Source organism: Elaeis guineensis, chromosome 12 (genome assembly GCF_000442705.2).
Source record: "Elaeis guineensis isolate ETL-2024a chromosome 12, EG11, whole genome shotgun sequence".
Taxonomy (NCBI): Eukaryota; Viridiplantae; Streptophyta; class Magnoliopsida; order Arecales; family Arecaceae; genus Elaeis; species Elaeis guineensis.
In genome coordinates this window covers 3,728,404-3,745,632 of record NC_026004.2, presented here as the reverse complement: position 1 = coordinate 3,745,632, position 17,229 = coordinate 3,728,404, and the positions used below count along the sequence as shown (strand labels likewise).

The 17,229-nt window shown below is 38.6% G+C and overlaps 2 protein-coding genes across 5 annotated transcripts; one reads left to right on the top strand and one right to left on the bottom strand.

The window, feature by feature from the left end:
* The first annotated feature begins 231 nt into the window (after window positions 1-231).
* Window positions 232-6,119, top strand: LOC105055567 (U-box domain-containing protein 12). 3 transcript variants are annotated; one of them, XM_010937413.4, is made up of 4 exons: window positions 232-799; window positions 3,008-3,124; window positions 4,248-4,661; window positions 4,983-6,119. In XM_010937413.4, the coding sequence occupies exons 1-4, from the start codon at window positions 464-466 to the stop codon at window positions 5,805-5,807; spliced, it is 1,692 nt and encodes a 563-aa protein (XP_010935715.1). In that variant the 5' UTR covers window positions 232-463; the 3' UTR covers window positions 5,808-6,119. The 3 variants fall into 3 exon arrangements, with proteins under 3 accessions (XP_010935715.1, XP_010935714.1, XP_010935712.1); XM_010937410.4 differs by having other exon boundaries at window positions 235-799; window positions 4,746-6,119; XM_010937412.4 differs by lacking the exon at window positions 3,008-3,124 and having other exon boundaries at window positions 4,746-6,119.
* Window positions 6,120-9,284: 3,165 nt separating this feature from the next.
* Window positions 9,285-16,174, bottom strand: LOC105055566 (ABC transporter F family member 1). 2 transcript variants are annotated; one of them, XM_010937409.4, is made up of 6 exons: window positions 15,992-16,174; window positions 15,634-15,856; window positions 13,172-13,245; window positions 12,867-13,077; window positions 12,083-12,317; window positions 9,285-10,561 (listed from the first exon to the last, which is right to left on the bottom strand). In XM_010937409.4, exons 2-6 carry the CDS (start codon window positions 15,850-15,852, stop codon window positions 9,504-9,506), a joined length of 1,797 nt encoding a protein of 598 aa, XP_010935711.1. In that variant the 5' UTR covers window positions 15,853-15,856; window positions 15,992-16,174; the 3' UTR covers window positions 9,285-9,503. The 2 variants fall into 2 exon arrangements, with proteins under 2 accessions (XP_010935711.1, XP_019709679.1); XM_019854120.3 differs by having other exon boundaries at window positions 15,634-15,859; window positions 15,992-16,130.
* Between the last annotated feature and the right edge of the window lie 1,055 nt (window positions 16,175-17,229).

The window sequence follows — 17,229 nt, the reverse complement described above, 5'->3', positions numbered from 1 at the left end:
CGGGGCGGTTGGGTGCGGTTTCCGGGCGGCAAAGCAGCCGCGTCTTCCATCCCCACCCGGAGGAAACCGTCTATGCTCCCAGCTGCCCGAAAACGACCTCTCTTTATTAATCCTTTAATAATAAGTAATAATAATAATTTTATATTCCCAAAAAGAAAAGAAAAGAAAAAAAATCATTTAACTCAATTCCGTCCTGTGATCCACAGGCGGTGAATTTATAAATCCCGAATTCTAGTTTTTCAAATCACTAAACTGCAAGATTCCGGTGATCTCCTCTTTTATTAAACAATAATAGTTATTTTTATATTTCTCCACGGTTCGCTGCTATAAATACGCGCTCGGATTCCTGTCTCCATTGCCTTGTTCTCTTGCGCTCTGTGTTATATTTTATTCTCCGCTGTCAGAAGTAATCCATTCGCACGCAAAGGAATCGAATTCGATCGCTTGAGCTCCGATAGTCGCGATGGGGCCGACGACCGACGGGGAGAAGCCGGAAAACGGGAGCGACCGCGGCGGGATCGGGGCCGTTGAAGCCGTGTCGACCGCGGTGGCGGAGATAGCGGGGCTGCCGGAGAGCCGGGGCCCGTTGAGGAGGCTCTGCTGCGATCTCGCCCGGCGGGTGAAGCTCCTCGGCCCACTCTTTGACGAGCTCAGGGACGGCGGTGACGGTAGCGGCGGCGGCGGCGGCGGCGGCTCCCTTGGAGAGTTCCAGGCCCGAGCCCTCGCCTCGCTCCATGGCGCTTTGGTGGAGGCCAAGGATCTCCTTGTCTCCGTTGACGATGGGAGCAGGCTCTCTCAGGTACCGGCGTACCGCTATTTCTTTTAATTCAATCGTTACTGCTGCTTCTTTTCGTGTTGGAGATTGAAAAGAGCCACCTTTAGAATCTTAAACCATGTACATAGAGAGGGTTGGTTGAATTAATTAATTATGTTTCCTAATTAGGGGGAGAAGGTAATTAAGTCTGGCTGACTTGAATTATCCAAATTGGAAGCTAAAGAGGCTGACTTAAGTAAAGAAGTATGCTTATTAAGTTTACAGGGGTGACTTTCTTCACGAAACCCAGTGATTTTGGGGATGATGTTATCCTTTCTCTAATGTTTCATCGCTCTGGACTTCTTCTTGTTCTCGTTGTAGTCTTAGGAAAGAATAGGTGACATGCATTGTTCACTTTTCCTTTTGGCTGTTGATCAAGAAATAATAAAGAACTATGGGGCATTTTGATCTCCATCTGTACAATTTCAATGCTTGCAGCTTTATGCTCATGTATAATTCCACACTAGTTCTACAAGCATTCATCTAGCATTTCTAATTATGCTATATTTGTGTCACTGCAGTCTGTCCAAAGGAAAAAAAATGAAAAGAAAAAAAAAATTCAGTATCCAGTATAACCAGTCTTCGTAGAATTTTCTCTTAACTTGCTGGTGTGCTAACATTCGTGCAAGACTACATAACCACATCATCAGTCATTCGCATACTCTTGTTTAGAATTGATTTTATTTTGATAAATTGTGTTATTCTGATATTGTACAACCAGTCAACCAGGATAATAAATGGTTAGGTTTTGGTGGTAATCTTTTCACTAATAAATTTCATAAGGCGCCAAAAATTGCTTGTTGACATTTTCAATCGGGGTATGAATCACATCCTAATAGATTGCAGGCTACTGTTGCCTATGCTGGAATGAGAGTGATTCATGGGCAGCAGTGATTGTTATAGAAAGAAAAAATAAGGGTAAATCATTGATTTCTTGCATTCATGTGTGACTGCTTGAGCTGTAATAAGTATATGGTAATTTCACCCTTCAATCCATCTTTGACTGAACTTATCACTGCAAAATTATATCAGGACCAACCTTAGTTAGGTTCAATATAATTTTTTGACTCATTCGTCTGCATTCTTTTTTAATTTCCTACAACCACTATGCTTCTTGTAACAAGAAAGCTAACTTATTATCTTACAGATGAATCAGACCCCTCCAGTTATAGAGATTTCAAATCACTTAATGCATGATCTATCTTCACTTTCATATATAGATTTCAAACTATATGATGCACAGCCAATTTTTTGTTCCTTCAGTTAGCATATTAATATTTGATTGCTTGATGCAGATGCACTTTCTTAATATTCAAAGGCAAACAATTGATAAAATAAATTAGAACCATAAAATCTTGACATTCTAATTAGGCAGTTAATCATATGGACTGAAGCATATAAACCACATGATTTTGGCATGCCATCCATCCATATGGTGACCAATTATTGATTTTGGATTACTGGAAGATGTGTTTTTCTTGGAAAAATTATGTCGCGCCCATATGTAATTGTTCTTGGAACTTAAGATGCATCTCACATCTATGAAATGTAAGCCTGACCAATGACCATAATTCTCCTCTATTGTGCTATAATTCATGCACATAATATGTTTAAAATACCTGTGAACTTATAATGTATCATATGATATGTATCATATTTAGGATTGCTAAGTCAAACTGAGTTCCAGTTTTTTTTCAATCTCAAACTGCAATGTGAGCTTACAGCAAATACAAGTTGATCCTGGTATTGAGGCCAGCATGTAGCTGAATCTGAAATACTTAGAATCAGTCTGTATGTAGTGCATGCTGAGTTAAGAAGGACATCAGCTAGCCAACCTAATTTGCTGCATTTGGGGCAATCTAGGAATATACAGAGGTTGTTTTGATTGAATGGACCCTTAGCCCTTAGGGTCCCTTTATTGGACTAGGTGCTGATAGCAAAACAGTGGCACCCTGTTTCTGTTAACCTGAACTTAGAACCATCATGTCATTATGATGAACAGCAATCATAATATTACATCAGAGATACTGAAAACACAGCTCCCTGTTTTTGCTAGCCTGAAAGAATGACCATGTCATAAACAGCTATTCAACTTTACTTTCATTTCTCTTGTTTGAGAATATCCCAACCAATCAACTTTATCTTTTCTTTTCTTTTCTTTTTTTTCTTTTCTTTTTTTTTTTTTTGCACCAGGCTCTGCAAAGGGAACAATTTGTAGGTAAATTTCTAGAGGTGACCGAACATATTGAGAAGGCACTGAGTGAAGTATCCTATGACAAGCTTGATATATCTGAAGAAGTTAAAGAACAGGTAACATCAAAAAAAGAAACAAAGATCCTTTCAGTATTTATATCAAAATATCTATATTTCATTATTACTCACCTTTTGTTTAAGTTTATGCTTTGTCATGCAAAAATTTGGTCATGCAACTAAATTTGATTTTAGTTATTTTATGCTGGTATTTATATGCTTGTTTTTAATATAAAAAATTATTTGGAACCATATTCATTTAATTTTTTTCATTGCATGTGCATCCTTTGGAACAACTTCCACATTTATTGCAGAGAGTTGATGGATAGAACCATATAAACTATAAAGAAGCATTTTGGAGCACTAATATTCTTATGAAAATGCTTCTGCTTTTATTAATCATGTGCATTTTTTTATTGCTGCTTCCTCTTTTCCAAAAAAGAAAAAAATGATTCCTCATTGCCACATCATGTCCCTCCGCTCTTGTTTCCTGTGTTGCAGTTATGCTGAAAAAAATATTGCATGGTCAAGTTGGATGAAAATTGAGTAAAAAATTATATAGGTACTGCATGCATATCACATGAAATGTTTTGAAGTCAATGCTTCCATCACGAAGCTGATGACGTGAATAATTATTACCCTACTTGTGCTAGAAGCATATCATAGATACATAGCCACACCAAATTTTGTGCTGTCATACTTGGGGAAGGACCCAGACTTCGCACATCCAATCACCAGGGGTTCCTTTTCTTGCCCTTTTGTGGTGGTACAATCTGGGTTTAGACTTGAGCAGTTGAATCCAAAATCCCTTCTCCTTTGATTGTGTTGATTCATTTTTGGTGAAGAGAGCTGATGCAGCCTGATAGAGCGGCAAGCCATTGAGTCTAAAAGGAGCAACTAGCATCAAGAGAAGATTGGTAAGACACAATACAACATCCCTACCCATCCCCAACCCACCCAAGCAAGCCAATGTGCACATATGAAAGTTATTCGCACAGATGTGCGGTTTCCTTGAATAATCTAAGCATCCAATGGGCCATATTCCTTACTTTAACATACCCACATCCTTGCTTGTCTCCTACATTTCTTTTGCTGGTATTGTTAGCAGCTAAATTCGTATGGTATTAGTATGATAATTTTCTCAAGAATTATGGCTGAATACTAATTTTTCAAGTTTTTACAGATTGAACTTGTGCATGCCCAGTTTCAAAGAGCAAAAGGAAAAATTGATCCACCTGATCTTCAACTTCTCAAGGACTTGAATTGGGCACTTTGTGAGAAGCACTGTGACCCTATTGTCCTCAAAAGAATATCGGAGAAGTTACAATTGACAACCATAAATGACATGAAAAAGGAATCAGTTGCTTTACATGAAATGGTAATTTCTAGTGGTGGAGAGCCTGAGGAATGCTTGGAAGAAATGTCATCCTTGCTAAGGAAGCTTAAAGATTGCGTAATTGTGGAAAATCCAACTTCTGATACGTTTGAAAATAAAACAAGCTCTGTGAAGCACAGATCTCCTATAATTCCAGATGATTTTCGGTGCCCAATTTCCCTTGAGCTGATGACGGACCCTGTCATCGTCTCCACAGGGCAGGTAATACTTGTTCTGTTCTTTAACCGACTTGACCTTTTTTATGATAGTCTTATATGTTGTTTTCATTTTTCTGTTTTTTTGTAGACCTATGAGAGGTCTTGCATCCAGAAATGGATTGATGGTGGACATAAAACTTGCCCCAAGACACAACAAAACTTGTCTCATACTGCTCTTACCCCTAATTTTGTCTTGAAGAGCTTGATCGCACAATGGTGTGATGCCAATGGCATTGAACTGCCAAAGAAACAAGGCAATTGCCGAGACAAGAAGCCAGGAAGTCATTCTGACTGTGATTTTCCTGGTATCAACTCACTGTTGCAGAAATTGAAGAATGGGAACCAAGATGAGCAGAGAGCAGCTGCTGGTGAACTGCGGTTGCTCGCAAAAAGAAATGCAGACAATAGAGTATGCATTGCTGAAGCAGGTGCAATTCCATTTCTTGTGGAACTCCTTTCATCTCCAGATCCTAGAACACAGGAGCATGCAGTTACAGCACTCCTGAACCTCTCAATCAATGATAGTAACAAGGGCCATATTGTCAATGCCCGTGCAATACCAAGGATAGTTGGTGTGCTACAAAATGGGAGCATGGAGACAAGGGAAAATGCTGCTGCTACACTTTTTAGCTTATCAGTTGTAGATGAAAACAAGGTGACAATTGGGGCAGCTGGTGCCATTCCTGCACTCATCAATCTGCTATGCCAAGGTAGCTTAAGAGGTAAGAAAGATGCAGCAACTGCATTATTTAATTTGTGTATCTACCAGGGAAACAAGGTGAAGGCTGTAAAAGCTGGGATTGTGGAACACCTGATGAGGCTTTTAGCGGATCCCAGTGGGGGTATGATGGATGAGGCACTTGCGATATTGGCAATACTTGCAGGAAATTCAGATGGCAAGATAGCAATTGCACTGTCAGAACCCATTCCTGTCTTGGTGGAGGTGATGAGAAGTGGATCCCCTCGAAATCGTGAGAATGCTGCTGCAGTGTTATGGTCACTATGTACTGGTGATGTGCAGCAACTGAGAGCTGCAAGAGAATTTGGTGCAGAAGAGGCATTGAAGGAGCTCACTGAGACAGGGACAGATCGGGCCAAAAGAAAAGCTGGAAGCCTTCTAGAGCTAATGCACCAGACTTTGGAGGCTTAAGGGTGGTTCAACCTGCAAGCAAAAGCGATTTTTGATGCTTTCATACAAGGATTCGACTTTCTTATCAGGATATCGCCTTACCAAATAAGATCTTTCCGCCTTGGCCATTGTAGAAAAGCAACAAATGTGTAATGATCAACTTCTGATTTCTTATTCTCAGTTATTTGAGTTGTATGTGAAGTTTTCATATAGTTAATATGTGGTGTCAAATCTTGCTGTAGTTAATGCTTAGAACTGTGATACTTGAATGACTGCACACTTTTGTAAATTATGTCAAACTGAGAGAGACATCAAGTGGCAGATCTTTCATTATGGCTAGAGTGCAAAATTACTCACTGCTCTTACGGTGACTAGTCCCAGCAGGAGACATGCCGATCTAGTTCAATTTTGGCATACCATTGAATTGAATTTGGTCAGAAATTGGTATCACATATTGCCAAGTTTAGTGGGATTAATGTTTGCACATGAAAGCAGTAGATTCAAGGGATGCTAAAAAAATGATTGACATTTCATCAACTCAATGAAATATCTTGTATTTGGTTTTTGCACTATAAAATTCTTTTTTCCTATGAAAATTGATAGATTCACATAAATCCTTTTATTAAGCTTGCTTATGCTGTGACATTAAATTATAAATCCCGGCATAAAGTGTACATATACATACATGTGTGTGTGTGTGTGTACATACATACATACAGAGAGAGAGAGAGAGAGAGAGAGAGAGATTTGGACTTGGCCATACTTGACCGGATTTCCAATTAGATTTGGTTGGATCTACATTAGATAGTGAGGATTTTACATTGATAATCTGAATTATTACATGTGACCTGTTATACACAACTTACACACTGAAAATTATATGATTTAGAAATTTTTAGTCTATATATCAAATAATTAAAAGGGCACGCATTGTTTTATATTGACCATTGATGAAAAGACGAGGAATTCTCCATAATTTTTAGCATGTAAGCAGTTAAAAAGTAAGAGATCACATCTAGTAGCTCTTCGATATGCGACTTTCATTATCTGATTTAGACATGCCAATATTTGAATAGATATCTATATGAGTGTAGTCAAATCTAGCCATATATATATATATATACATACATACATAGGAGACCCATCACCTAAATTGACATCTCCCTTGGCTTATCAAAAGAAAAACATTTCATAGGTGAATGCCGCAGATAAGAATCAATATAAGAGGAGGCAATGTATGACAAACATCCATAACCAATGAACTGATACAACAGTTATAATTTAGGGTCTTGCTATCACAACATTTGACATGTTTTAGTTAGATGTATGCTCCTGGTTTGTCGCTTTTCAATTAGTTAATTATCAGGTTGAATATACAGTCTGCATGTGCCATACATCTTCACAATTTGGGCTGATATATGTAATGAATGCGTTCCTAGAATAAATTTTGTAAGGGATAGAGTTGTGTATGGATGCAACCTCAGTTTCTACTACTCAAGCAAAATAAATTTTACTTCTTTGCTCTAAACTGGTCCAGGCAGGAGACATCCCATGGTAGTTCGACAATTTACTTGTACAATTTATATGTAAAGTTTTCTAAGAAGGGGGTTATTTATAAAGGGCTTCATGTTTGGTGTTAACCAGTCCCTGTAACTGACATGCCCCGAACTTTGCTTGTCGTAGTACAATTTTCTCGGAGGAGGGTTTTTATGTAAAAAGACTTCAGGTTTAGTCTAAACAACTCCCTTTAGGAGATTAGTTCAAACTTCAACTAATATATAAGCATACAAACAACTCCAGCATAATGGAGGATCTTATGCCACCTCTTTTTATTTTGTGGGATTCATGTTTTATAAGTTGAAATAAGCATACAGGCACCCAAAAGATGCGGTTTTGGTTAGTTTCAAAGAATTCTGGTTAGAGTGCCACCGCTATCGGTTTGATACAGGGGGTTTCTTTGCCTTGATGATGATTTTGGACATACTATCAAAGTCTAGTAGCATATATGTTGAATTCCCCTTTTTTTTTTTTTTTTTCCTTATGACTTCAAACCGTTGCATGAAGAGATTTGACAATATCTAATCATGAGTTGTATAAAGCTTGCTGCTTGGGTGAGTAGAAATGCAAATTTACTTCAGTCCCTTTGGCATCTGGTTAGACCAGTTTGCTTGATTGTCGACAAGATCATTGAATGATTAAAACCGTCATCATCTTTAGCTGTTATTTTAGACTGTGTCAGTTGATGGACTGGGTAATTTGCGTCTCAGAATGGTCAAATGTGTGGTCAAGAACTGGTGAATAATCTCAACAAGGTCAACCGAAAGGGTCTGTCATAAAGTACTCTTAGTTATCACGATCCTTTGTATTTTTCAATATAAAATCAAGTACATTTCTTCTCGGACGATGTAATCTACACTTAATCATGCATGTTTGTTGTCATGACTTGTCAAATTGTAATAGATCTTCTCATTGGAATTTTCTTCAAATATATGATTAAGGAGTTCGAAGTCATCAAAGACTTGCGTGCAAGTTGCATACAAGTTATGATTTAAAAACCCAATGCTTATTTAATAGAGGTATAATTTAGCATTACTGTTCACATTGCAACCAACAAAAAACAAACAACAACAGCTTCTAACACTAAGCAAAAATTATTTGTTTTGCATCATACATGGTTTTTATAAGTTTTTGCACAAGTATGGTTTTTTGCCAGAAGTCGAACTATTTTCTTGGCATGGATATTTTCCGATCATATTTTAAACTTGTTTTCCAGTTCTGAACCGTGGTCCCTCACCTCATCACAGAGTTGTCAGAGCGGGTGACATTGCAAATTGATGGACCACTACAAGTTGAAATTTGTAAATATCATTCTTTGAAACCGAAGCATCCAAGACGATCTTGTTCCTAGTGCCTTCAACAGAGGAAAAGCAATTTAGGATTAATTTTGGATGTACCTGATTTCCATGGTTTTCTATGAGACAGCAATTTCAAAGAAAACCTAAACCTCGTGGAGTTTCCTCAAAACCTGGCAAAAACAACAAAAAAGAACAACGGATTCCCAGGGAAATACCTTCTGATTTGGTTTCTAAACCATCAATTGCGAGCAACCTGTTACCTCGCAAACCCCTAACGCGCGCGCATTGTGCGCGTACAGCCAACTCGCTCTCTCATTTCACCATGTCTTTCATCATACCAACCCCAACCGAACAAATTCAGCCCCAGTCGTTTGCAATCTTCATTTATTACAATCAGATGAATAGCCTCTACCCTTCTGCCAACAAACAAGTACATGTTCTGATTTCCTCATTAACGATAATACCAGCTCAACCCTTGGTTCCATCTATGTTCCTCTGATCACCTATATCTGCAAGTTCCCGTTCCCTCCATGATCACAGAAACAATCTTAGATTTCATGTAATTATCTATCCTGACATACCCATAGAATAAGTAAATATGCTAATGCTCTTATTTTTGACTCTATTCTAGTGGACATATATATTAAGGCCAAATAGGTAAACTGTCTTCCATTAGAGCAAAAGCAAATTACAGTAATTACTCGAGCTGCTACAATCAGAGGCTTTGTCAAGCCTTACATAGGCTGCCTGGGATCACTGAATGAAAAGAGGCCATCAATGCGACAAATATTGTTGATCCACAACTACGATGATTAGCAATATATGTCAACATATTTGAGATATTTCCACTTCCTTTCACAACTCACTCAGGCAACCCAGCCCTGCTCCTCAGATGCTCTTTAAAGTCCATGATGTCACCCTCCCACCGAGTCACTGTTTGATCCTGGCACACCCAGATCTCCTGAGCCACCTGATTGATCAGCCTGAAGTCATGACTCACCAAAACTAATCCACCATCCCACTCATTCAGCGCTTCTGCCAAGGAATCAATGGTTTCGATGTCTAGATGGTTTGTTGGCTCGTCTAGCAGCAGCAGGTGAGGTTGCCTCCAGGCCAACCAAGCAAAGATCACCCGGCTCCTCTGTCCGTCTGACAAGTTCTTCATAGGCATCACCTGGGCTTTGCCGGACAATCCAAACTTACCTATCGCAGCCCTCATCCTCTCCTCCTCATTCCCTGGGTATTCCTTCATCATGAACTGGAGAGCTGACATCTCCAAATCAAGCTTCTCTGCAAGATGCTGATGGAACTGAGCAATCCTGAGATGATTGTGCCGCCTTACCATACCATCTAATGGAATAAGGTCACCAGTCATCAGCTTAAGCAATGTGCTCTTCCCCGCTCCATTAGGTCCCACTAATGCTATCCTTGAATCAAGGTCCACCCCAAAGTCGAGGTTCTTGTAGATTAGATTGTCAGGTGTATACCCAAAGGTGACTTCCACAAACTGCAATACTGGTGGAGGGAGTTTACCAACATCCGTGAAGCGGAAGACTAGTACCTTGTCCCTAACAACCTTTTCAGTAAGCCCACCCCGCTCCATCTTAGCAAGGGTTTTCTCCTTGCTCTGGGCTTGGCGGGCCAGTTTAGCAGAACCATGACCAAAACGAGCAATATACTCTTTCATGGAAGCAATCTGCTCCTGCTCCCACTTATACTGCTTCATCTGGTTCTCTTCCAGCTCTGCTCGGGTCTGGACATATTGGTCATAGTTGCCAGTGTAGAGCTTTAGTTTCTTGTTCTGCATATGGATGATGTTGGTACAGACACCATTAAGAAAATCCTGAGAGTGTGAAATGACGACAAGGATACGATCAAACTTTTTTAGTGTCTCTTCAAGCCACACACATGCTTCAAGATCTGACATAGACAAAATGACAAACAAATCTGAGCTAAATGGATTTCAGTGTACCACCAAAAACAAGTGATAAACTTCCTGAGAAAAAGGTTTTTAACAAAAAAAGGTAACAGCATGGAACAGTTTCACAAGTTAGTCATCTTTTCATGCTATTAAGATAAAAATCTTATCGCTTTAATGCTATCATACAAATGAACTAAATAATCTGGATCATGAACAAAGAATACTCTAAATAATTATGCTCAAATTATAAGTTCTGAATGAATTCAATGCCAAAGACATGGCCAAACATAGAATTAGCTGAAGCATAGGTTGACAAGAAGTCAAAATTCTTGATACATTTTTTTGAGTAGAACCTTCATTAAGTTGTTCTCCATTTGCACATACATAATGGTGGGACAAAGCTTGGCCTTCACCATAATTCAGGTTTCTTGAGAATCATAATACAGTAGAAACATATAAAAAAGTTATGTCAACCGACATTTCTAAAGTTAACCCTATTGATCAGCTTCCAGTTGGTATCCATATTTTTTTCCTCCATAAAGAAAATAAAAAGTTGTCTCTGAAGCATGTGTAGTCCTTATTAACTAGGTCACCCTAATTAACACCTTGACAAACAAGGTCAGTATTATTTGTTCAAAAAACATGGTTCCCTGATTAAGTGGACTAGGAGAAAGTAAAAGGTCAAGCAATCAGCACACACTTGAGCGAGGGTTCATGTAAAAAGCCCATAACATGACACAGGTTATCTTGAGCTTGTCTAGGATATTGGCTATGCTCAGCACCACCAGCCTACTTATCCCTCTATCCAGCTAGAGGTACCCATACCAGCTGACTGACTTTATGTATCTGTAATAGATTGGGTTTAACTCATGAAACATTGTGACCTACATTAACCTAATTAAGATACGAACTAACTTGGAAAATGAATAGTTTATAAAATTACACATCATATAATACAATTTATATGGTGACAATATTTTAAAGCAATATGGTGCCAACCAGCTGAGGTAAGGCTGGTAGGTGTCTGTATGACAAGTCATGACAACTACAAAAGCTTTACAAATGACACTTCTTATGGTTTCTGGTATCACAACTCCGTAGAACGAACTAACTTGGAAAATGAAGTGTTATACAAAACATGGTTTCTAGGTTCCATAATGCCATTGAATGCTTTTCCTCTTTTCTTTGAGAAGCCGTGATTGCCTAACATGGCTCCAAGATATTCACCGGCCATAAGCACATGAAGCATACTAGCAACCACCTAGTGTTGTTGTCTCGAGACTCCACCTAACCTTTAAGCACCCTAAACTAATCCAACCTCAGTTGGACAGAGAGCTGGGTAGCTTGTTGCTCAGATAAACGCTTAACTTGGCAGAGAACAATCACTTGTGCAGACAAACACTACATTTGACAACCAAAGCTCCATATAACACAGAAAAATTATTAAAGTGATGCTACTGATGACAAACAAGAGTAATATGTTATGTGCGGATATATAGACTAAGGGCCAGAAACTTTACCAAGATGATTTGTGGGCTCATCAAGTAAAAGGATGGTTGGATTCATAAAAAGTGCTCGTGCTAATGCGATCCTCATACGCCACCCACCAGAGAAGTCTCGCGTTTTCTTTGCTTGCATTTGCTTATTGAAACCAAGTCCATACAAAATTTCAGCTGCGCGCTTCTCAGCAGTTGATGCATCAATTGCTTCTAAGCGCTCGTAGATGCGCTCCAAAGTTTCTCCACCACCACCATCCTGAAAAAATGTTACAATTCAATATTTACATTAGAATATTTATTTCAAACAACTAAAAAAAAAAATATTTCTAGTTGTACCTAGTGTTGAATGGACACAAATACAACAATCAAATATAGACACGCAAAAGGGGAAAAAATAGATAAAAGGATATGATCTAATTAAAACATTATCTATGTTTAAATAGATAATGTTAAAAAGATATTGTTTGTTAAGATCTTTCAATATACATCTTTAGCATTCAAACTTTTCAATCAACTTCATGATATTAGCAAAATAATATTTTCAGAAGATGAAAAAGTATAACTACTCACTCCTAATATCAAATTAGAGGATCAAATTCAGTGTTAAAAGATTTCAACTCGCTCATAGTCGGAAGAGATCAATTCTCTTCCAGTCTTCAGAAGTATCTCCCGAAGACTTTTATAAGTGTCCAAGTATCCGATATGTATCGGACTAGGATACACATCCCATATGGATTTTTGGAACTAAATGCAAGCACCCAGGTAACAGTAGTTTTAATGCTTAAATGTGTCATAATAACCATACCTCAGCTGCCAAGATTTCAGCTTCTTTCTCCAGTCTTAGCCTTTCTTCATCACAGTTAATGACCGCCTGAAGCGCAGACATGTCTGAAGCTTCAATCTCCCGTGTCAGGTGGTAGATATCCATGTGCTCAGGAATTGGAAGCTCTCTGCATCCTATTGCTGTAAGGAGAGTGGACTTCCCACAGCCATTCAATCCAAGCAGACCGTAACGTCTGAAGGTAAAACATTCAGCACAAGCTTGACATCAGAACATGCAGTCTGGTTGTGTTAAAAGGTTGATATGTTGATACAGAGCTACAGGCATACCTTCCATAATTGAGCTCCAGTTCAGAATCTACTATGAGGTCATGACCATGAAAGGTTAATGATAGAGACTCTATCTGAAATGCACACAATTCGCAGAGCATCATTCGAACAAATCCAAAAAAATTATGGAGATATAAGCCAGAACTTATTCATCATGAACCATGAACCTTACCAGCAAACAAGTATAACTATGAAAACACACAGATAAAAAACACAGGGGACCATGGAACATGAAGATTAAGCAGTTGATTGTCTCAAACAGGATCAAAACAGTTAATGATTATCACAAAGAGACCTGCTTATATTAAGCAACAAAAAGCATACATAAAAAATAACAAATACAAGAGGTAAGTTAATGTTGACAGTCTTTCCAGACAAGTTAGATGCTTTCAAGTAAATTAAACATCAACTTTTTAGAATCCATTAACAGGTGTGAATCTTGATGCAGCTCTTTATACATGTTTTGTAAGTGTGACTTTGGTCTGACTCAGGGTTTTTGCTAAGGAATTAGGTTATATCTTGTACAGATACTTTGAAAGCTCCAAATATTTGAGAGGTAGCTGATGAGTATCAATAAGAAAGTTATCCCAGTGAGCAGTTTTTTCCTAAAGCAAATTATCACATTCTAAGTGAAAACAAAAGAATGAAAAGGAAGATGATCCCTAATGCTTAAACTAACATTTACAATTAATAGCACCCTTGCCACCAGCTTTTCTATTGTATAAACTCCTCCAGCATCTCCTTCTTTTTACAATCAGATAATCAGCAGAGCTAAAGTTATAGTTCTTTAAAGGCATAGACTGCACAACATACAGCAGAACGTAGAATGAAAAGAATGAAATGCAAAATATTTAGTGCATTAAACTTAACATGCCTATGACTATACAAGAAATAAATATCGGAAGTAATTCACGGCATGCAAAAATAGTAACAAAGAAAAGAACTATTTTCCACTACTTATACAACTTCCCAAATCATTACATAGCCCCAATATAATTTGCCCAACTTTAAAACAAAACAAGCTTCAAATTCAAGATATAATCAATACACAAAACAAATAGGAGGCATGACTTGTAATAGCAAGGGGTTTCTGCATCAAATTACTTACTACAAAGAAGTTCCAATATTTTATGGATTGTTATGGAATTCAAATATTTATGCTGATGCCTATGATGTTGGTTTTCAGAAAGACTAAAGGATTCCTAATTCACATTCCACGATGGTTTATGGTTTCCTCATCTGTCATCATGTGCTATTTCTGTTGTGATTTCTTGGCTTTACATGTTGGCGGATTTTGCTGCTACTACATCATGATTACACTGATTACTTGCAGCCCTTTACATTGCTGTTTGTTTGGTCACAACAGCTTTCACCAGTACTTCATGTTTCTTCTCAGTTCCATTGCTTGCCCACGTTCACTGTGTTGTGGAGCCCAAAATGTCAACATAGGCTGCTTTCTGGATGGAATAGTTCAGATGTATTCTACTGTGGTTATATATTCAGGCACTCTTACTTTGATCGTAGCAGGTCCTACTGTTGTCTTTTATCTTCAATTGCATCCATTACATGGCTCTGGTTTGCAGCTCATATGATCCTGGCACATTTTGGTATTTGCAGACTGTGGCCTCTGGTCTCTGCTACTGTTTTTTGGGTTTTCTTCATATCCATGCTGCTCACTTGTTACTCAGTTGGCAACTTTGTCTGGCTTATCCATAGTGGCATACGTATTTCAGCTTGTTGCACAGTTTTTGGATCTATTGCTGTTCTTCTCTGTTTACTCTAATTTCCTTTTTATTTCTGGAACTCAGCCTCTTTTGTTTGATGATGTCATTGCTTGTTTTGGGGCTCTCTTCTAACTTTTTGTCTTTTGACAATACTTGTAAATAAATTTCTTCTTCCTTACAAGACAAAAAAAAAAAAGAATTTCCAATCACTGAGTCTGGGAATTTTTAAATATCTCATTCATCATCACCATGGAACAACTAAAATGATGTCCAAAAGTTAGCCCTTTTTCTCTCATATTGACTAGCTTATTTTATCATCAGCGAACTAATTCAGTGCCCCATAGAGCAGAAAATCATTTTTAACTAAACACCGCACCTTCCTTGAGTAAGGCTGTAAACCAAGGAAGATAAGCTAGCAGATTTTTTTGCGTTGTTTGCCAACATCACATATAGAAACCTCATACCATCAATATCAACGACAAAACAGAACTACTGTTCCAACAACAGCGCAACGAATTTAGAGCTACGAAGGAATAAAAATCGCATTGTGCAATTCAAACTTAGAACCCAACTCGAGCTCCAGATCCAAAACCTAAAGCATTAAAATCGGAAATCCTATCTGCAAATTTCTCTTAAATTTACATTCTTTGGTAGACAAGATTCGAATTTCATCGTTCGAGATCATATTTTTTTTCTTTTTTAAAAAAAAAAAAGACCGAGAAGGTAACCAAAACTTACATGGATATCTCTAGAGAGGGGATGAGATGCAAGGACTCCGGTGCACGTCCGATCGGATATCCGGAGGGATCCAACCCCATCAGCGACTTTGTCCACTCGTCCATTCTGCGCCTGTCCAGCGCCCTTGGACGACGACGCTGCCGGAGCTTTTCCTCCCCTCTTGGCCGCCGCCGCCGCCTTCTTCGCCGCCGCCTTTTTCTTGCTCGCCTCAGACACCATTGTCCTTCTCCACAAAAATCAGAAAAAACCCTTAAACACTCTCCAAGAATCCGGAATCGATCAAAGAAAACAATAAAGAATAAAAATCCTATATCCAAGAAATTACTTATAAAAATCCCATATCCAAGAAATTGCTTACGAAAATGAGAAAAAAGAGGATGCGACGAATCGAATCGACGGGATCGGAATGCGGGGGTTTGGGGATTTGCCCAGAGAGCGAGGGTTCCGGAATAATAGAGCAGGTAGGGTTTTTATCTATGGGTTGCCTTTATTTCGATCTAAGCTACCAAAAAACCTATGTCTCCTTTCTCCAGCGAAGTGGAGGGAGAGGATTTGAGGGCTCCCGAAGGCGGAGCTCAGCGTTTTATAGCGCTCATAATTATTTTTTTAATAATATCTTTTTGGTTGTGCGCGTACATGAATTTCTATGCGGGTATACAAAATTCCTATGCAGGTGTGCATCTGATCCGTCCATGGAACTAAAGACAACGTGGACGGCAGATAAGGTCCCGCATAAAGATCGTGAAGAACACATGGCTCGGGATTAGGTCGGTTTATGTCGGTTCGGCGAGGGCAGAAGTTTGGATGGTACCGTCATGAATTGGGCTTTCCCTTTTGCAAAGAATGGGGCAAAATCCATTCGAGCCACATGTATGTGTGACTTGGCCTCATTCTAGGGTTGGTTAGTGGCACGTCTTCGTGGATTTCTAAAAGAAAGTTTGTGATTGACTGGGACTTCCTGCGATTGATTGGGTGACATACATGACTATGATGGTAGGAGCCAAATGGTAAAATTTGCCCGTTAACCAACAAGAGAATGGATATGTGGTAGTAACTGAATTGCTGCCAAATCGATTGTAGCAGTGCTTTTGATTTTTCTCTTTTTGCTGCGTAAAACAATAGATGCAAGACGTAAATATGCTAGATAATGATTTTTACTATTATTTATGTAAATAATTATATTTCTTCAATCTATTTGTCATAAACACGCTCATATGTTCATATCAAGATTCATGGGCCTCACGATTTTACTCTTTAAAAAATACTTCACATGAAAAAAAAATTTTCTTCCTTATAGACACGAATCCTCCTTACTCACAACCGATGTAGAATTATTGATGTCCTTCATATCATTAAAATCACAACAATAACCAATCATTTCTATAGACACCATTCATCGAGTGCTTATCTCAATACATCATTATAACAACGGGTGGCCGTCGGTTATCTGTTTGCATGGCCAGGGAATAATTTCGCCAAAGCTAGAGCACTCGTGGCCTCTTGTTTGACGAGAAGGCATGGTGAAGGAGCAAGAGTGAAAGGAATGTGAGATGGCATCATGCTTCCATCACACGCTTCATAGGTGTCAACCACTGG